The 20,741-nt window shown below is 52.2% G+C and overlaps 1 protein-coding gene across 4 annotated transcripts in view; it reads left to right on the top strand.

Moving 5' to 3' along the window:
* Positions 1 to 8,489: 8,489 nt before the first annotated feature.
* The window catches only part of HIP1 (huntingtin interacting protein 1), a 134,065-nt gene continuing 121,813 nt past the window's right edge, over positions 8,490 to 20,741 (top strand). The window contains exon 1 of one of the 4 annotated variants that reach the window (XM_081297375.1): positions 8,490 to 8,708. In XM_081297375.1, coding sequence (XP_081153501.1) covers positions 8,589 to 8,708 — 120 coding nt within the window. In that variant the 5' untranslated portion in view covers positions 8,490 to 8,588. The remainder of the gene's footprint in view (positions 8,709 to 20,741) is intronic. The other 3 variants (XM_081297374.1, XM_081297377.1, XM_081297376.1) reach the window with 3 other exon arrangements.

The raw sequence follows: 20,741 nt of genomic DNA, 5'->3' as shown, positions 1-20,741 counted from the left end.
TCACCTTGGTGACATGGAACTTCAGCATGAATGACTCTATTATTATTATTATTATTATTTGGTACCGGGAATTGAACTCAGGGGCACTTGAACACTGAGCCACGTCCCCAGCCCTATTTTGTATTTTATTTAGAGACAGGGTCTCACTGAGTTTCTTAAGGCCTCTCTGTGAGCTTGTGACCCTCCTGCCTCAGCCTCCTGAGCTGCTGGGATTACAGGCATGCATCCGCATCCGGCTTCCATTTTTATTGTTAGCCTGGTCTGTTGCGATCTATGTGTCCGTACTTGGTTTAAAGTCCCATTTTGTCTTCAAATTCTTTTCTCCACCAGGAGCATAGTCCAAAACAATGGCCTCGGCTGATTTTTACTTCACAATCCACTTCCAAGGGGACCCATTCACCCACAATGGCTGTTGGTGGAAGTCCTCGGTTCCCTACCATGTGGGTCTCCCCCTAAGCTGCTGAATGTCTTCAGGACATGGTAAGTAACTGTCCCTCAGTGAACTAACCAAGAGAGAGTGACAAAGAGAGTACCATCAATGACATCAGCTTTGAAGTCACTTCTGCCTCATTCTATCCATTAGAGGTAAGTCACTGTGTACCCCCACACTCAAGGGGAAGAGAATTAGGCTCCGCCTCTTATAGAGGAGGTCAAGATTTGGGGGGATTTTTTTTTTCTTTTTGAGATGGGTCTGGCTCTGTTGCCCAGGCTGGCCTCAAACTCCAGGCCTCATGTGATCCTCCTGCCTCAGCCTCCCAAGTGCTGGGACTACAGGAGAACACCACCACACCTCGGTGTGCATATTTTAAAATCACCAGTGCCTCTTTGGAGCTGTTGTTACCCCATGGAGAAGCCTCTTCTCCTACCTGTCATCTTCTAGCAGCAGGGCTGTCTCTGCTTAATGGGCGTGTAAACTGTGTGTGCAAGCTGAGCGTGCGATTGCTCAGTACCACACACTTGGAAGGCTTCCACAATTTGTTTCATGTTCCATTGTTGTCTTTAATTTTTTTTTCTTTTCTCCAGCACTGGAATCCCACCCAGGACCTCCCTAAGGTTAGGCCAGCCCTCTACCATAGAGTCACACCCCCGGCTCTGTCTTCAAATTCTTGTTACATGTTTTTTATTTTTATTTTTTGTGCTACTGGGGATTGAACCCAGGGCCTGGCTACATAAATGCTGTGCACTGAGTGACACCCCCTTTAGGAAAAGATTCTTTTTGATTTCAAGACAAGCTCTTACTAAGTGGCTCAATCTGGCCTCTAACCTTTGATTCTCTTGCCTCAGCTTCCTGAGGAGCTGGAATTACAGGTATGTGCCATCATGCCCAGCTTGATACACTTTTTGAACAATAGGTCCTACATTTTGTTTTGTCCTGGCCGCCCCCCCCACACTAAATTATGTAACTAGTTCTGCTAGAACAGTCTCCTGTAAATAACCTGAGTTCAGAGGATTCTTTTCTTTTTTTTTAAAGACAGAGTGAGAGGGAGGGAGGGAGGGAGGGAGAGAGAGAGAGAGAGAGAATTTTAATATTTATTTTTTAGTTTTCGGCGGACACAACATCTTTGTTGGTATGTGGTGCTGAGGATCGAACCCGGGCCACACGCATGCCAGGCGAGCGCGCTACCGCTTGAGCCACATCCCCAGCCCTCAGCGGATTCTTTTTAGGTCTTGTGTTCTTGCTTGCCACCCAAGTTCTACGATACAGAGGCCTTTCCTAGTCCTGTTTGCTTGCGATAAAAGGGAACACATAGTAGGCCCTGTTTCACCACTGAGCCACATCCCCAGCCATTTTTTTTTCTTTTTTTTTTTCATTTTGAACTTGCTAAGTTGCTGAGGCTGGCCTCAAACTTGCTATCCTCCTGCCTCAGCCTCCCGAGTCGCTAGGATCACGGGCGTGTGCCACCGTACCCTGTCTCTTCCTTCTCTCTTTAGCCCACTTCAAAATTTCACTGCTGGATGGTGGAGCCTCACCTCTACTGAGGAATTCCTCCCCAAACGGACCCTCTAGGGACACAACCTAAGATTCTCCCACCCCACTTTCTCTGCTCTGATCCCGGACTCCACGCTCTGCTTTCCCTGTAACCTGCATCTCTTCCATGTACTGTCCCATTTATCTGTCCCTCCACACTTCTGTATGGACCTCTTTGCCTCCTTCTTCTGCCAAATGTTTTGGTGTAGCCAGCCAGGGACAGTGACAGAGCCACTCCTTCTGCTTAGATTTAATTCGCCTGTCAGCGCACCGTGACTTTGAGTCTGTGACTTTCAGTCTGTGTAGTAAAGAATTAACTGAAAGAGAGGCTTTGCCCTTGGCTCCTTGGAGGTGATGTCTGTGCCCTTGGAATGACCTGTCTGGTAAGACTGTGTTTGTTTGCCTGGGGGCCTTTGGCCACATGGGTCAGTCCAACAATGTGATTTATGATGTGGGTTTGGACCAGATGGCATCAACTTGACCTCTGAAGGGTCTGGAGATGAAATAAAGGTCAGCCATACAAGTGGCCACTGTGTCATATCTATGTGTCTATGTAATGGAGCCCCCAAACCCTCTGCGTGGCATGGCGTGGGTGAACTTCCCTGGTGATATTCCCCCGATGACACTCAGTGCATGTTGTCCTTGCTGGAGGAGGTGGTGCTGCCCCCCAGTCCACTGGAAGGGACACCTAGAAATTTCGCATGGGGGACCCTCCTGCTCTCTGCCCCGTGTATTTCTTCCCTGGGTTGATTTTAGTTTGTACCTTTGTCACCATAAGAAGCTGTCATCACGAAGAAAGCCGCTTTCGGTGAATTCTGTGAGTGCTTCTAGAAATTTTTTTTCAAAGCTGAGGGTGGCCCTGGGGGGGGGTCCCTTGAACTTTGCAGCGTCCATATATTTGTGCAGATTGCTCTCTGGAGATCAAGGAGGTCTATTTTCAGGTCCCCACCTCCCACACCCTTCCCTGACCTTGCAGTGTCTTTTGCCACTGTTATCAGCCCTTTTTATGTCACCTTGCTCCTGGACTCCGATGACCTTGTAGCTGCTGGCCTCCCCTCTGCCTCCAGACTTGTCTCTTCTCTTCCTGGCGTGTGCCTCTGATCTTTGCCCGCCTCAAGACTGACCACACTGAGCCTGATGCAGAGCCCTGTCACTGCCAATCCCTAGCTTGGTCCCCTACTGTGTTCTTGTGCTTTAGTAGTCCTGACCTGGATGAATTATTGAAGCCCAGGTAAACCGAGCATATGTGCCCTTGACCTGTGGGCTTTGCTGGCTGCACACTGTGCAAACATTTCCTCCCAGCCTGTGGCTTGCTCCCGTCCCTGCCTGGGTCTTCTTCTCTCAAATCCAGGCTCACAGGAGCTGCACCTGCCTCTCTAGGAGGGGGATGCTCACTGACCTCTGCAGCTCTGAAGCCCAGATACATAGGAGTAATCATCTCTATTGTCATTCCACTCCCATCCTGAAACCAGTACTGGCATCCTGGACTATTCCCTTTAACGCCCTTTTCTAAGTTCATTCACATATAAAAACATATAGACAGGGCTGGGGCTGGGGCTCAGTGGTAGAGCGCTTGCCTAGCACATGAGAGGCACTGGGTTCGATTCTCATCACCACATATAAATAAATAAATAAAGGCATTGTGTCCATCTGTAACTAAGAATATTTAAAAGAAAAAAGAAAGAAAGAAATGTCACTGTCATAAAAGAAGGAAAGACTGAGATTGGAGAAGATTAAGGAAACTTGATAATGACAACGTGGGCAGTTGGATTGGATCTTGGAAGAGAACAGACATTAATTAGTACATGGTGAAATCCAAATGTTTAGTTAATAAAATTGTACCAATGTGAATTACTTGGCTTCAATAATTGTACCATGGTTTTGGAAAATGTTAACACTAGAAGAAGCTGGCTGAGGGGTACATAGAAACTCGGTAGTGTCTTGTCTATTTCAAAATAAAAAGGTTTTAAAAGTGGGCAAAGGATTTGAATAAGCTCTTTACCAGAGAGAAGAGAAGATGTCCAAAAAACTCAGCAGGCACAGCATGAGGTCCTGGGTTTAATCTTGGGCACCCAGAGCAAAACAAAACATCAAACCCACATCCTACAGGAGAAGGTAAGGGCCAGAAAACAGGTGCGAAGGGGCCATGCTTCTCCAGATGTCTGGGGGATTAAACACAAATAGGACCCTACTTGTGAACAATTATAGATCTGTGTGTATATGAATAAATAAGAAAAAAGGGTAGAATTTGATCAATATTTGCCAACTTGTAGCAAGGTCCATGATAAACTGGGAAGTGAAAAAGAAGCAAGTTTATTAGTTTAAGTTAGCAAACTTAAACACCAAGAGACCCACTGCACATTCAGTAGGATGGCTAAATGACAAAGACTGACCACAGAAAGTGTTGACGAGGAAGAGAGGCAACTGGAACTGTCACGTGCTGGAGGCAGAGATGTAAAACGGTGCGAGAGCATTTTGGAAAACAACTTGGCAGTTGCTTAAAAAGCTACATATGCATCTACTATACAACCCAGACATTATAATTTCAGATATTTACTCAAAAGGAATGAAATCATGTGTTTCTAGAAAGACTACTTCTTGACTATTCAGAGCAGGTTTTTCAGGTAACTGTTAAAAACTGGGAACAGACAGGCCCACACCTGTAATCCCAGAAGCTTGGGAGGCTGAGGTAGGAAGATTGCAAGTTCAAGGCCAGCTTCAGCAATTTAGCGAGACCTTGTCTCGAAATAAAAAATAAAAAGAGCTGGAGATGTGGCACAGTGTTTGAGTGCCCCCCAGGGTTCAATTCCCAGTACCAAAACAGAAACAAAAAAATGGGAAACAAGCCAACAGATCCTCATAGGTTAATAAATAAATTGTAGAATTTTCCTATGCTAGAATATTATTCAGCAAGGAAAAAAAAATAAGTAATGGCTACACATGACTGCACAGATGAATTTCAAAAGAGTTACCCTGGGACTAGGGATATAGCTCAGTGGTAAAGCACTTGCCCAATATATGTGAGGCTCTGGGTTTGATTCCCAGTGGGAAAAAATCCTTAGTAAAAAAAAGTCAGAGAAAAAAGAACACATCATGTATGATTCTATGGTCAAGGGTGTAGTTCAGTGCTAGAGTGCTTACTTAGCATGCACCAGAACCTGAGTCCAAGCCCCTAGCTAAACAGTAAAGAAAAAGAAAAACACAATTCTGGAAAATGCAAACTAATCACAGTGGCAGAAAGCAGATGGGTAGTTGTCTGGGCACAGAGGTTTGGGAGAGGGAGGGTTGAATTACAGAAGAGGAAGAGGAAACCTTTGCGGGCGACGAACATGTTTGTCATCTTGATTGTGGTGATAGTTTCGTGTGTGCGCATGTGTGTGTGTATACGTACCATATGTATTAAAACTTATCCAACTGTATGCTTTGGATAAGTGCAGCCTAATGTCTATCAATCACATCTCATTAAAGCTTGTTCAAATGTACACTGGCTCCAGGAAATATAGAAATAGTGTGATCAGCTTACATATCCTCATTTAGCCGAATGCTGAACAAACCAGGCATGGAACAGGACACATTTCACCTGTTATTAAAGGGGAGTGATAAGATTTATGGGCTTCCCAGAGATTAGGAATTCATGTCCCCAAACAGGGCATCCCTGGAAGGCATGAGACAAATAGCTCCTACATTGCTGGGATTGAAAGTAGGAGCTGAGTGCGGCCAGCAGAGATCTGCAGTGGGTTGGTCCCCTGGGGAGGGTTTCTCTCCATCCTTGGCAAGTGGGAGATCCTTGCTTTGAATTTGCTGAGTTTCAAGGAGGAGGTAGTTGGCTTGAGTTTTCCCTACAGGGTGCCTCCAAACCACAAATTCCTGGTTCCAGCTCTGGTTTATTCTAATAAGAATGAGGCTGATCCCTTAATCCCTGTTTAAAGGGCCAGTGTTTATTGATGCCATAAAATCTGGGCAAAGAGTCATAAATCATTCTTTATCTGGGTCTGGAGCATGAGCAGGGCTCAGAATGGGTACCTGGAGTTAAGAGGGATCACATCTGTTTTCTCTGTTGTTCTTCCTTCAAAACACTCCCCTGTGTGGGGGACCTCTGTTTGCCCTGCAGGCCCAGCCTCCACTCTGCTCCTTGTGAAGGTGTGGGGGTAATGCCAGCTGCAACACCCTTGCCCTTGATTTCCAGTTACCGGTGGCCATTGGGAGGCACTAGCAGGAAATCAGAGGACAGACTGGGGGTTCATCCCAAACCAAGCAGGCCAGACAACTATCCCCAGTGACTGGCTTTCTACCCAAGGGAGGTGCTACTCTGCCTTGACAAGAGCCCCCAGCTGGTCCTAGGACAGCTCCCTCCTCTCCCTGTCCCTTTTGGGGTACAGACGTCCTTCCCTTCTGTCCCAATATTCCTCAGGGATTTACTTTCCCCAGTGGACTCCCTAAGCCCAGGTAACCTTTCCACAGTGCTCCTTAACTCATTAGCCCTTTGAGTGTGAAATCCTCTCCCGCTACAACTCTAAAGGACCCAACTTCACAGCCCCTGAACACCACATGCAGGTATTATCTTCCAATAGGGTGCAATTTACAGACACATGTCCTTGGGGTCCCCTGGTACTGCCTTTCCCTCCTGCTCCTGGTTTGGGAACTTGTATTCCTCCAATTCTTCTTCTTGGGTCCCTCTGTTTCCATCCATCCACCTGCACATCGACCTTCACTATGAGGACATTGCTCTAAAATCAGTTTTCTCTTCTGAAACCAGTCATGGGGTTTCTCTTCCCCCAGTTAATGACACCCATCTTTTTCTAGACTTCAAAGCTGGAACACGAGGTGACACAACCTCTCTCCAGAGAAACCCAAGGGGAGATTACTCCCAACGCTCCCTCCCCCAGCGATTTACATAAAGGTGAAGACAGCCTCCCTGCTTGCCTGGAGGCGGGAGGGAACCACCTTCACGTCTACTAGCCGGCCTCCCTTCCCCCATCCCCTACGCCCAAGCCTCAGTCACCTAACTTCCCCAGGGAACGAACTTTCGCTTCTGATCTAGGCCCTCAACTGTCTCGCCTGCCGCTGGCGTTTGCCTCTTGTTTCCGTTTTCTGTCCCGCAGCTGTAATCCAGTCTCTACAAGGCGTGCACCTCAAAGCACACATCTGAGCAAAAGAATTCAGCGGCTCCCTATTTCCTGCAAATGCCCATCCCCTTCTTCCCTTGTTTATTGAATGCTACCTTCCTGCGGGTTGGTATGTGTGTCTGGTACCAGGGATCAAACCCTGAAGATCGAATGCAGGGTTTCGTGCATGCTACGCAAGAGCTCTACCACTCGGTCACACAGCCCCTGGAATGTGGATTTTATCAAAAACTCTTAATTAAAAAAAAAATATTTACGGGGTAAAAATGGGAGTTCATAACCCACTTGAATCAAACTGTGAAATATGATATATTAAGAACTATGTAATATTTTGAACGACCAACAATAAAAAAAAATTGGAAAAAAAAATATTGTCCAGCGTGCGCGAGGCCCTGGGTTTAATCCCCAGCACCTGCTCGTAGGTAAGGTAAGCACGTAATACGCGCGCACCATCAAATTGCGTATTGTTTAGTACTTCAAGGCGTCATGCATTCTTCTGGGCTTCAAAGATTTTATTTTATTTTTGGTAACACCCAAACTGGCACCGGGGGTGGGGGGACCTGTAACTCTGCTCCGTATCTCCGCCGAGGAGAACTCTCCCTCGTCAGCTGGTGCCCTTGCCGACGTCGGCACAGGACGCGCGGGGTGGCCCTCAATCGCGTGGGCACATAGTCTACAGGGGCTTCTACCAACAAGCAAGCCCCGGCCGGGTCCAGACGATGCGGGTCCGGGAAGAAGTCCCGGAGGTTCCCGTGGATCCAGCCCAGCGCCCCAGGACCGCGGCTCTACGGTCACTGCAGGACGGGTAGAGCGGGGGTCCTGCAGGGTCAGGATGCGGGAGAGAGCAAAGGCGGAGCGCGGCGGGGCACCGGAGGCCGGATGCAGCGGCCGCCGGCGCGGGTCCAGCCGGCGCGGGGCAGCGCTTCCCGGCGGTGCAGCCGTCCTTCCCGCGCTCCCGTCCCGGGCCGGAAGGGAGTAAACAAGCCTTGCCCAGGCCGGCCGGGACGCCCTGGGGAGGCCCGACTCCCCGGCGGCTGCCCCGCCCACCACCGCGGGACTCCGGGGCAGCCCGGCGGGAGCGGGAGCTGCGGCGGCCTCGGAGCGCAGCGCGCTCGGGGAGCCGCTCGGCCGGCGGGGGAGGGGAGGCGCGCGCCGGGTGTGGAGGCGCAGGGAGCCCGGGCAGGTCAGGGCAGCCCGCCCAGGCCCCGCCCCGCGGCGGGACCTCGGTGACGGACGGGCTTTCGAGCCAATCACGGCGCGCCTGCGGCCCCGAGGGGGCCAGCCGGGCAGCGCAAGTCGAGCGACTCCGGAGGCGGGGGCGGGCGGGGAAGCCTCTCTGGAGGGGGCGGGGCTTCGGGGAGACAGACGGCGCTCCCAGCCAGTGGGAGGCGGGAGCCGTCCCGTTAGCGCCGGATCCCCGCGGGTTGGGAGGGGCGGGCGGCGCCGCGGGGATCCCGGGGCGGCCGAGGGCCCCTGACTCGGCTCCGCGCGGCGACATGGATCGGATGGCCAGCTCCATGAAGCAGGTGCCCAACCCGCTGCCCAAGGTGCTGAGCCGGCGCGGTGTGGGCGCGGGGCTGGAGGCGGCGGAGCGCGAGAGCTTCGAGCGGACTCAGGTGAGGACGGGGGACTCCGGGCATCTCTGGGACACCCCGAGAGACGCAGTGTCCGGGAGGGGCTCTGAAGGGAGCGGGGGTCCTGCAGGCCGGGTAGAGGATCGGGCAGGGCGCCCGGGAGAGGGCGCATGCTGCGCTCAGACCTGGGCGGTCCCCGCAGGTCGGACCGGGCATCCCTGCTGGCCTGGGCAGCGGGAGGGAGGCGCGGGGCGGGCTCCGAGGAGCCGCGGGATCCGTGCGGCCGCGGGGAGCTGGACCCGGCGAGCGCCGCTCAGGGGCCACGGGGAGGCTCCAAAAAGGGTCGATGGAGGGCCCCTAGGCAGGGGCAGCGCACTGGGGCCACTTGCGTTCGCGAGTGTGGGGGCGCTGGCCGGGGTGGGGAGGTGGAGGCCTTTCCTCCCCTCCTTCTATCGCGTCCTAGATGCGCTGGCTTCCCCAGCCCCTCAGACCTCTTCTTGGAGCCCCTGCTTGGCTCCCGCCGGCCGCAGCTGTCGGCCTCCCGGGCCGGGCCGAAGGGGGTCTGAGCAGTGGGAAGGAATGTAGGAAATGCGACGTGTGGCCGAGCCCGGCGACTGACCCGGGGCTGGGGCGGGCATGCCGGGCGGGCGCCTGGCGCTTAGCTGCTGGTCAGGGTGCGCTGCCCCACGGTGCCCGGATTCCTGATTTGGGATTGTGGGTCCCTCCCCCACCCCCCTGCAAGATGTGCCTGACAGATCGCCCTATTTGTCTGTCCTGACCGGGGCTGGGCGCCAAAATTCCTCAGTGTCAACAAAAAGCCACAACCCATTTTTAATGCGCGATGTATTGATGGGACTGAATACAGCTCACACGTTCATGGTGTCCATCCGTCCCTACGTGTGCATGTAAACCCATTTCAAAGAGTACAACCCCTTTCTGAATTCCAGTGCCAAAGTTGTACGGGCAGATTTCTTCTCCTTTTGCTCACAGAGAGGAAATCTTTGAAGATCCTCTTGGTCTCCCACTGCCAAAGGCTGGTTCCCCCGTCGTGTTCTGCAAGTAGAAAAGATAGAAAAGATATCCAGGGCCTGCCCGAGTGTTCTATAAATGGAATCTTCCAAAGAATAAAGCTTTTTACCCCAGGGACTTCATCCTCCTCTTATTCCTGCTCTGGCCCCACCCACGGAAGCCTGGAGAGTGTGCAATAGGGTCATCCTCACCCAGGAGGGAGGTAGAGAGAGTCATCCACTCTGCCTCCCAGGGTCCACCTGAGTTTGGGGCTTATTCTTTGACTTTGGGAATTGGACTCTTGTGAAAAGGGAAGTTTTCTGTTGACCTTGGGCATTGCTGCCCTGACTGGGGCTACCTGGTCATGTGAGGCTTCTTCCTCCTCAAAACAGGGTGCATATATTATTTTTTATTTTTATTTTTTTTTTTTTGGGTACTGGAAATTGAACCCAGGGTTCTTTACCACTGAATTACATCCCCAGATCTTTTTATTTTTTATTTTGAGACAGGGTCTTGCTAAGTTGCTGAGGTTGGCCCCCAAACGGGTCATCCTCCTGCCTCAGCCTCCTGAGTATCTGGGATTATAGGCACGTGCCACCATGACTGGCTTTTCTTTCTTTTATTTGAAAGGGGAAAAGAAACAGATGTTATTTTATAACAGCCCATTCTTTCTAAAGTCTCAGATAAGTCAAAATTGGAGCAATAGAAAAACGATACATAAGAGTTTGGCTCATTATAGTGATAGAAATTAGGTTTGTGAAATTTCCAGCCATGACTGGCATGTCCCCTAGCTATCCAGGGACAGCCCAACAAGGAGAGTGTAGGTCAGTGTTTCCTGGTATTTTATATTCTGTGGTACACTTGTAATTGGCCAGATTGGCTGTGTGTGCATGTGCATGTGTGTGTGTGTGTGAGTATTTGTGTGAGTGTTTGTGTGTGTGTGTGTGTGTGTGTGTGTGTAGGAGGTATAGACTGTAGCAAAAAGAGTTTTCTGTTGTCAACTCTTTAGGGGAATAGGAGAGTAATGCAAAAAACAAAACAAAACAAAAACAAACAAACCACACACAACAGTTTTAAAACCTAGCATTAGTCAGTCTGCAAAATTTATTTATTTTTAATGGCTACCTATCAAATATATTAGAAGATACCAAAGTGAATTAGAAAAAAAAACTTAATGAGCTAAGAGACCAAGAGAATCATTCAAGGTATAATAATAATTGTAACTAATTATTAGTTTGGGCACCATTCCAAATATAGTACTTTATGATATTACTTTCTTTAATCTGGGCAAGAACTGGTGAGGTGGGTATCAGCCACATTTTGCTCTGCGGAAATGGAAGCAAAGAGTGGTTAAGTGACTTGCCAGAGGTCACACAGCTGGAAGTAGTCCCAACCTCGAAGGGCTGCCTCTAAGCATGGGGCACATCATTGGCCTTGGCTAGAAGACATTGGGCATGTGTGATGTGGATGGGCTGTGACACCTCAGGCAAGTTGTCTAAACTTCCTAAGCCTCAGTATCCTTGTTGTAATAATAATAATAATAATAATAATATTTACCTTGTGGGCTTATGGTGGGGATTACATTAAATAACATGCAGAGGAGTTTGCAAAGTGGAGCATAATTCAGTGATTATTATAATCTGCCTGGGGAGATGAGGCACAAGAGAGGAAGCTGAGCTCACTGTGCCGGTTGTGATGGTCACTTTTGGGGAGGGACAGGTAGCTGGGCAGTAACTCCAGCACAGGGATGAAGAGCGGCCTGTGGGGGGAGAGGATGGTGCCCTCTGATATGTGACAGAGCGTGTCAGCAATGGGGAAGGCAGATAAAGCAGCTGCAGGCAGTGAGATCCGAGTGGGTGCAGAGGAGGTTCGTGGGCTGGGACCGATGGCGAGGTGGAGAGAGGGCCGAGGTGGCCGGCCTCAGGACCCTGGACCATCATTGTGTCTCTGTGTGGCCTGCGGTAAATTCTGCCTCCCCTTGCAGGTCCCTGCATCCCAGGGCTCAAGGCTTTTGGAAAGTGGGTACTGGGCTGGGGGGGATGTCTGGTTAGCACCTGCAGGGCAGCCCTGGGCCCCGCGGCCTCAGGAACTCATGGGTGTTTTTTCCTAATGGCCCCAAGTTCCCTCCTGGTCATCCTCTCAGCGCTGTCCTCCGACTTCATATGGCCACTGTCCCTGCCAGCGTGGGGACCACTGGCCCTCCTGGTGACTTAGTGGTTGCTGCAGCCCTATCTCTGGCCAGCTGTCCCCTCTGCACATCACAGTCTGGGGAGCACATTTCAGTTTAGAAAGCAAGTTTTTAGCCATCACGGGGTGGTGGTGGTGGCGGCTGCATAATGGTTGGGTATGGTCATTGTCATTTTATAGAGGAGGATGTTGTGACTCAGGGCTTGGCGCCTTGCTCAGGTCATCCTATTGGTGGGTAAAAGGGTGGATCCAAGGCCAGGATTCGCGGGAGGCTCGAGTCACTGCCCTGTCCACCACAGTGCCCTCCCGTCTGCTAGGAGGGCTCCTCTCTCAGCCAAACACCTGGCTGTGTGGACTGAGCCAGAAAGTGGTTGGCACATTTTTTCAGTGTTCATTTGGGAAGCACAGACCATAGTGGGGACCCAGAGACAGATAAGGCATAGAGACTCTCAGGGCAGCTGAGAGTCCACAGGGAAGTGGGCTGGCCATGGTGGGCACCTGTGTGGTCAGAGGACCCAAGGCCCTGAGGACTGAGTTTTGCTGCAGGGTGTTGGAACCAAGGCAGGACCCCAGGTCCACCCTGACCCTCATGGGCTCAGCCTGCCTGTTAGCCAGACCCTGCAGCCTGCTGCTGCACACAGGTGAGTGCTTGGCAGGAGGAGAGGCCAGGGCTGCAGGGACATAGGACCTGGTGAGAGTTGCAGCCTCTTTGGGTAGAGCTTACCACAGAGTGAAGGGTCTTGATGCATCTGTACCAGGAAACTAGGAGACTTGGAATCTAGAGAAGAGAGAGAAGCAAGTGTTTTGTGAAGTCCTGCTGGGTACGAGGAACATGTCAGGGAGTTTGATCCCTTATTCCATTTAGTAGCTCAGGTTCATATTCTTTGTGTCGTTGTTATTTATCTTTAGTTCAGGTACAGAGAAGCTAAATGACTTGTCCAAGATCACACAGCAAGTGAACAGAGAAGCCAGTTGGGCACGATGGCATATATCTGTAGTCCTAGCTACTTGGGAGGCTAAGGCAGGAAGATTGCTCGAGCCCAGGACTTTGAGGCCAGCATGGGCCACATAATGAGACCCATTAAAAAAAGAAAAGAAAGAAAAAGAAATCACCTGATCAGTGGCAAAGTCTTCTTCCTGTGCCAGTAGGGGTGTTTCTGCCAACCTGATCATGATCTGTAGTGGATGCCCAGCTTTAGATTCACCAGCTGTGAAGGTTTAGGCTAGGTCTAGAGGAATCCATGGCACACCTTAGAAACATCTTGAAAGTTCTTCAAAACAAATACTATATTTCTGGTCCTGCCCTGCAGGGACTCTGTCACATAGGTCTGGGGCAATCGTTGGCCATTCTGAAAGTCCATGTAGTTCTCATGTAGAGCTAGAAAAGGTGACCGGTGGCCCTGGAACCCTGGGGGCCCTGGGTGAGAAACCAAGATGGCCCCAGGCCTGCTTTAAAACCGTGATCTTAGGTCTGCTCTCTGTCAGCACAAACACCCAGCGCCAAGCTCCCTGTGCCTCCCTGACCAGGTGTGTGGCGCGCTCCGGCTCCCTGAGGCCTGGGCAGGCCCCTCCTTGCTGGGAGAGCTAAGCCTGAGTCCCCTTGCCGTTTGCTTTACCATCAGAGGTGGCTTCTTGTATTTAAGGTGCTGTTCTTCTCTGTCCCCTCCTGGTTCCATTGGTTGGGATTGAAGGAGGCTGTGAGCTTTCTTCGGGCCCCTGGCTTTGTCCTCTCCTGGTTTCTAGTCACTGGTGGGAAGGACCGTGCCAGCAGTTCCTGCCCAGGTGCGAGTGGTCCAGGCCTCCCCGGGGGCTGAATTTTCCAATCTTTGCAGCAGATTCATGAGTTGCCTGTGTTGAGTCGTACCTGAAAGGCTGGGGCCAGACAGTTTGAAAGTTTGGACTCTGTGGTTTGTGTTTTGGATTTTGGAATTCTTGCTGTGCACAGTGAGCGGTCTTGGGGACAGGACCCCCATCTAAACACAAGCCCGTTGTTCCGTCTAACCTTGCACCTTGAACGCAGAGCGGGTGGGTGACTTTATGCCGCATTGTTGGTGCTGCTGTGTTGGACTGTCACCTGTGACACAAGGTCAGGTTCTGGTGGTGCTCCTGTCGAAATTCAGAAAGTTTTGGATCTTGAATTTTTGGCCTAGGGGTGTTCATCCTGTGCTTTCTTCCTCCTCTGTCCCCCTGCTGCTGGGGACCCCTGGCAGGCTGTCCCCACCAGCTTCCCTTGGGCCTCCTCCACTCCTCTGTCCTCGCCTCTGACGGTGTCTGTTCTCACCTCTACGATGGCGCCAGCTCCCCACCTCTCCCTCTGGACTCTCTCACTCCAAACCGCTTCCCCAGACGTCTGCACCTGGCCCACCGCCCTGCCCTTCTTCTCTCTGGTGTCAGTTCCCCTTCCCTCCGGTTGACTGGGACTTGGTCTGTCCCCTCCTCCTTTGCTCCCTGTCCTTCTCCAGGGACAGCTCCTGCAGCCTGGTCGCAGCCAGACCCTGTATTCAAGAGACTTGGGGCCTTAGCCACAGTGTGGTGCCCACGTGTGGCTCCCCTTGCACGGGCAGCTCTGGGTCTCCGTGTGCAGGGGGGCGCTGGTGGGAGACAAGCCCCCGTTTCTGTCTGCCAGATGGAGAAGCTGGGGGCGGGGCGCACACCTGTGCTCCTGGCCCTCAGGAAGCTAAGGCAGGAGGATCGATAGAGCCCAGGGATTCAGGGTCCACCTGGCAACATAGTGAGACCTCATCTTGAAACAAAGAAGGGAAAAACCAAAACCAAACAAAACCCAAACGAAGGCGGGGTCACTAGCTGTCACAGGACTTCCGCTTTTCCTTTGCACGGTTTGAGATTCTCCCTGTCTCCTTTGGTGTTGCCAATGATGGCACTATCAAGTGACCGCCCTGTGCCCCGGAAGCCCGTGAGCTAGGCTGGGGCCATGCAGGAGACTGTCTGCCTCTGGCATCTAGAAGAAGACAAAGTGCCATTCCGCTAAGTGGGGCACCTCCTGAGTATCCCGAAACGTGGGTTTGCTGCCAGGGCTTCCATCTGATGACGGCCCTGTCTGAGCTAGAAGGTCCTGCCAGGGAGGGAGATGGACTGGCCTCTTGTCCTGGGCCCCTGGATGTGGCTGATGGTAGCAGGCGGTGGGGGTCCTCAGGCCAAGCATCCCTAAATCTGGTCTGAAGTACTCCAAAATCCCAGACTTTTTAGGTACCAATAGGATGCTATGAGTGGAAAGTTCCACAGCATGAGACCTTTTTCATGCCCCAAATGATCAAAACTATGGTGCGAAGCTGCCTTCAGGCCACGTGTAGAGGCCTGCATGAAACATGACTGAATTTCGTGTTCAGCCAGAGTTCCATCCCCCACATAATTCATATGTACATGCAGCTATTCCAAGTTACCCGCCCCCAGATTCACAAAAACTAAGCCACTTCCTCCTCCAGATTCAAAATCAGAGTCTGTCCTGGTCCTGAGCACTTAGGATCGGAGCTCCCGAGGCTGGGGTCCTAGTGCACCCCGGAGAGCGAGGCCGTCTGAGTGTGCTGCCGGGTTTCTGGTTGCAATGAGAGGTTGGGCAAGATTCCGAAGGTCTTTCCAGCTCTCACATGTTTTAGCTCATAAACTCCCCTGAGCTGGCTTCCACACTGTGACAGGGACGTGTGTCTCCCCTGAGCTCTCATCGCTCCCTCAAGAAGAGCATCCAGCATGGGGAACGGATGACAGGGCTGTGGGACTCTCAGAAGCACCTTGGGAGGGGACGGGGACTGTGAGTGTGGCCCTGGAGAGCAGATGCCCTGCCCGGGTTGGGCAGGGGGCCTTCCTCGCCTGGCCTGCCTGCCAGGTGCTGCCAGGACCAAGTGGGCGCCCCTTACTGCAGCCCCAGGACCTGGTGTGGAGCGGCCTGGGTGTGGCGGGGCGCAGCTGTGCGCATGCAGTGAGCCAGTGGCCAGCCTGCTGCTGCATTGAGGAGCCTGGTGGCCTGGAGAGGGGCCCACTCCACCTCCCGCAGGGTGGAGGCTGCTTCCTGTTTTCCTGCCTGGGCAGGCAGGGAGGAGCCCGTTCCTGGCCCTGGGCAGCCCCGTCTGACGTTGGTGAGGGCAGAGGGACCGGCTCTGAAGGTGGCTGTGGCTCAGACTGCAAACCAGAGAAGGGCGTATTTCTTGGATTAGAAAGATTGCTGCTGCAGCCTCTGCGGAGGCCGCCAGGAGACAGCCCGAGAGACAGCCCGTCTGCACGGGCAGCAGCCAGTTTTGCTTCTGACTTAACAACCGCTACTCCTGTTTGTGGTCCGAGAGCATGTTTACACATAAGCTCTTTGAAGCCACAGACAACTGGGCAATCCACAATTGTGTCTGCTTTCAGATATGGACACTGAGGCTCAGAGAGGTTAAGTGACTTGCCTAAGTGCACTCAGGAAGGGGCAGAACTGATGTTTAAACCTGTGGTGTCTGATCCCAGATGTTCTGCTTTTCCCTTTAAAGCCGAAGCCTGATCTGTGGCTGGTAACTTAGAAATGGTTTTGTTTCTAAGTCTTTTTCAATGGACTTACTTGGACATTTAAGATCCCTCCCAGAGGAAAATTTTTGTAACACATAAGCCCATCAAAGGATCTGTATTCACTTGGGCACAGGGGTACATGCCTGTAGTCCCAGCTACTCAGGAGGCTGATGCAGGACGATTTCTTGAGCCTAGAAGTTGATGACTAGCCTGGGCAATGTAGTGAGATAGTCTCAAAAAAGAAAAAAAAAAAAAGGGCTATATAAAAACATAACACAACCTAATGAGGAAATAAAATGATTTTTGCAGGAGATACTTCATGAAAGAGGACAGATGGCCAGGAGCATGCAAAAGGTGTGCAGCTTCCTTAGTAATCAGGAAAGTGTGTATTGAGGTCACGGTGACATGCCCATCAGGATGGCTGAAACAAAAGTGGGGAAAAGCCCAAAAAACAATAAAACCACGAAAACCAGAGAGCATCAAGCATTTGCAAGGATGCAGAGCATGAGAATCCTCACGTCCTTGCTGATGGGGCCGGAAATGGGTGCCCGTGCCGAGGAGTAGAGCTAACATTGTCCTCAAATTGAAGAGACACACTCGATTCAGCAGGGACACTGCTACGTACATACTTAATGGAAGTGTTGTCCATGCACCGGAAGATACTTAGAAGAATATTTGTAATCATTTGTAATAGTCCTAACCTGGAAACAACCCCAAAGTCCATCCACAATAGATGGATACATAAATTGTGACATAACTGGTCATTGGAGTACTATGCACTCATGAAAATGAATAAACTCTGGTTGTATTCAACAGGATGGATGAACCTTAGAAACATACGTTGAGTGAAGAAAAGGCAGACACAAAAGGATACCTTCTGTATGCTTCCCTGTAAGTCAGGTTCAAAAAAACAGGCAAAACAAAGCCAGTATTCACAAGTGGTTGCTTAGATAGTAAGACTATAAAGAAAAAAGGAAGCCATTACCATGAAAGTCCATTAAATCATTCTTGGGTTCAGGACAGGTTAGTGACGGGGGTAGGGTGAGGTGGGGGGTGGAGCATTTGGACCCAGTCTGCAGGCTATTAGCCTGGCAGGAGTTTGTGATAATTCACTGTACCATTTTTGTGTGTGTGTGTGTGTGTGTGTGTGTATGTATATATATATTTTAGTGCTGGGGATTGAACCCAGGGCCTTCCTTGTGCATGGGAGGCAAGTACTCTACCAACTGAGCTACATCCCCAGTCCTTGTGCATATTATAATATTTATATTATACTTTCAAAAGTTAAGAACAGAAGAAGTGCCTGGCATACTCCTGTAATTCCAGTGACTTGGGAGGCTGAGGCAGGAGGATTACAATACACATTCGAGGCCAGCCTCAGCAACTTAGCAAGGCCCTAAGCAGTGTAGTGAGACCTTGTCTCAGAATTAAAAAATAATGCTACTAAGGGTTGGGGATGTGGCTCAGTGGTGAAGTGCCCCTGGGTCCAGTGCCCTATACAAAAAAAAAAAAAAAAAAAGAGAGAAAGCGAGAGAGAGATCACCGAGAGAGCTCCTCCCAGGGCGTCGGAGCCAGTGTCTAGGAACCTGCCTCTTATCTTCCCAAACCTCCTTTGAGGGCTCTTTCAGATACAGCCTCCTGTTGGCTGCGCGCCCGCCCTGGACGGGGAGCTTTGGTTTCTGTGCTCGGAGCTGCTGTGACTTGCAGCCAAGCCGAGACCTGTCATTAGCCCCCCCCTCAGCGTGTGGCCTTGGCTCCCCTGTGTGTCCCGTGGCTGCCCTCCTTCCTCCCTCCGTAGTGTGATGCCACAGCACCTAGCGGAAGTGCCCCGCGGCCAGGACTGGGACATCTGTTCCATCCAGGTGGAAAGTGCCCCGGGGAGGGCGAGGTCCCAAAGGTCCACCTCCCGAGGCAAATGTTGGCGCCAGAAGGGCTACAGGGAGCGGCCGGGAGCTGGGGTGTCGCCAGGAACAGGGGTTCTTTGGGGTCTCTGGATGGTGGTGTCCCTGGCCCCCCCCACAGGATTGTGGTTGACGTGGAGGCGGCTGTGTGTGACCTGCTGTGTGTGACCTGCTGCGCGCCACCCCTGCCTGCCGTCCTGGGAGCAGGGCCTTCTGTGTGGCTTTCCCCGGGCACGTCCCAGTGGGCGCCATGCTTTTCCTACTTCAGAACTAGGCACCCGGCTCGAGCTCCCTGAGCAGAGTGACAGGTGGCTCAGGGACTCCACCTCTGTGCTTTTGGCTCATGTTGGGTGCTGGGGTGCAGCTCAGCAGGACAGCGTGCGTGGTGTGTGCGGGGACCTGGCTGCCACCCCCAGCAACCCCCACATGTGTGCATGTGTCTTTGTCACCTTGGTACCACGGTGGGTCTTTGGGTCTTGAAGCTCACTATCCGGCCCCAAGCAACACTTGATAAGGGTTGTGGGACAAAGATAAAGTACTTTGCATAAAGCCCTCAGTGAGCACCAGCCACTTTGGGTCCCAGGTCTGTGACCCCAACGAGCTAACCCTGAATCTGAAAGTGTGTGGCGGGTGCAGCCCCGGGAAGCCCCTGCCTGAGCCCCGCTCTCCACCAGGCTGGGGTGTCCTCAGGGGCTTCCCGACCCCTGCTGGAGAGGGACTTGGTGATTCCAGGACGAGCCTGCTGGGCAGTCTAGACCCATCATGGTTCCTGAGAACAGTGCCCAGTTCCTGAGGACAGTGCCTGTCCCCTGTCCCCTGAGCCTCTTGCCGCTGTACACCTGCTCCTCCCCCTCAGGCTCCGTTCTGGGGAGTCAATTGGGGAAGCCTCCCTGGTCCTTGGAGCTGACCTCCTCCCAGGCGTCTTTTGACACCCACTTGCTCTTACCTGAGGTGGGCTGGCCACTGAGTCCTGCTGTCTCGTCCTCCACGCTCTCCCCAGGGCCTGCTGTGCCCCTGAGCTTGCCCAGCTCAGCTGTCCCCTCCCTCTATGGCTTCCCAGGTGATGCCTCTTCATCCACCTGCCAGACTCTTCTTCGCCCTGTAAGTCCTTCCTTAGGTCTACCTCCTCTTGGGAACGCCCCCATGCCTATAGGCAGATTGACCTGATTACAGAATAAGTGTCCCACCTGTACCTGGGGCCAGAGTGTTTTGGGTGGTGGAATGTTTGCGTGTCCATAGGGACCTCTGGTGCCACCCGAATCTGAACAGGAGATTCACTTCCGTTTCCTGTGCACTCCACACACAGCCCCCAGGTAATTTTGTGGAATGTTTTATTGCCCCTGTATTCTATCTGTGGTGTCACATGGGTCAGGGTAGAATCTCCCACTGTGGGGTCACTTCATGCTCAGCAAGTTTCAGATCCTGGAGCACTTTGGCTTTTGTAGCATTTCAGAGGAGGGCTGCCCAAGCTACTGTGACAGTGGCTTTGTGGTCTGTGTTTGTCCGGGTCTCTGTCCCACACAGGACTGTGGCCTTTGCAAACGTTTATTGAGTGAGCTCATCTTGCCCGGTAGGGGCCTGATTGCATCAGATCGTTGCTATAACAAAATGCGAGAGGCCCAGTGTCCACTCTAAGGCAGGTGCCTGGCCTTAGGTGGGCACATTTGGCCTCCTCCATGTCCAGCTGGCACAGAATTCTCAGTGGCACTGTAGGGTGAAGGCAAGTGCCTGTCATGTGGAGAACTCAGCAGGAGGGATCTTTTGAGGCCGCTTTTGTATGTGGGCTCGCTGCCCTCGGAACCGGTGGCCCTGGGCACTGCTCCCTGGGTGTGTGCCACAGGGGGCTGGCAGGGGTCCCTCTGTGGCCTAGAAGTGTGAAATGGGGTGTTAAGTAGAATAACATTCCACTTCTAGCATATCCACACCCCAGTACTGTGACCTGTGAATGTTATGTCATGTGGCAGAAGGGACACTGGATGGAGTCAAGGAGAGGACCTTGGCTCACCCAGGTGGGCCCAGGCTCAATACAAGGGCCTTTGAAGGCAGAGCACTCGAGCACGACAGAAACTCTAAGCACGCGGACTCTTTCAGATGGCAGAATATTTGCATATACATGTGAGATTTTTTTGGAGTTGGGACCCAAGTCTAAACACGAATTTCATATGTTTCACATGCACCTTACTCGTATAGCCTGGAAATGATTCACCGCCATCGCTGCCTCTGAGATGCAGGACCCAGGTGCAAGGACCAGAGAGAGGCCTCGAGTGGTGGGGGTGGCCGATGGCCGGGAGGCAGCCAGCAGACAGGGACCTCAGGCCGAGGGCTGCAGGGAACAAGGCCCCCACGGCCGACTTGGGATGTGGGTTATTCCCGGGCGTCTCGTGAGGAAGATGGCTTTGCTGCCCCTTGACCTTTGCCCACTGAGACCCTGGTGGCCTGCACCCCAGGACCGTGGGACCGATGGCATTGTTTCCGGCTGCAG

Source organism: Spermophilus citellus (genome assembly GCF_964194105.1).
Source record: "Spermophilus citellus genome assembly, chromosome: 6".
Taxonomy (NCBI): Eukaryota; Metazoa; Chordata; class Mammalia; order Rodentia; family Sciuridae; genus Spermophilus; species Spermophilus citellus.
The sequence above is the reverse complement of the archived record's forward strand: the minus strand, read 5'-3'. Positions and strand labels throughout refer to the sequence as shown.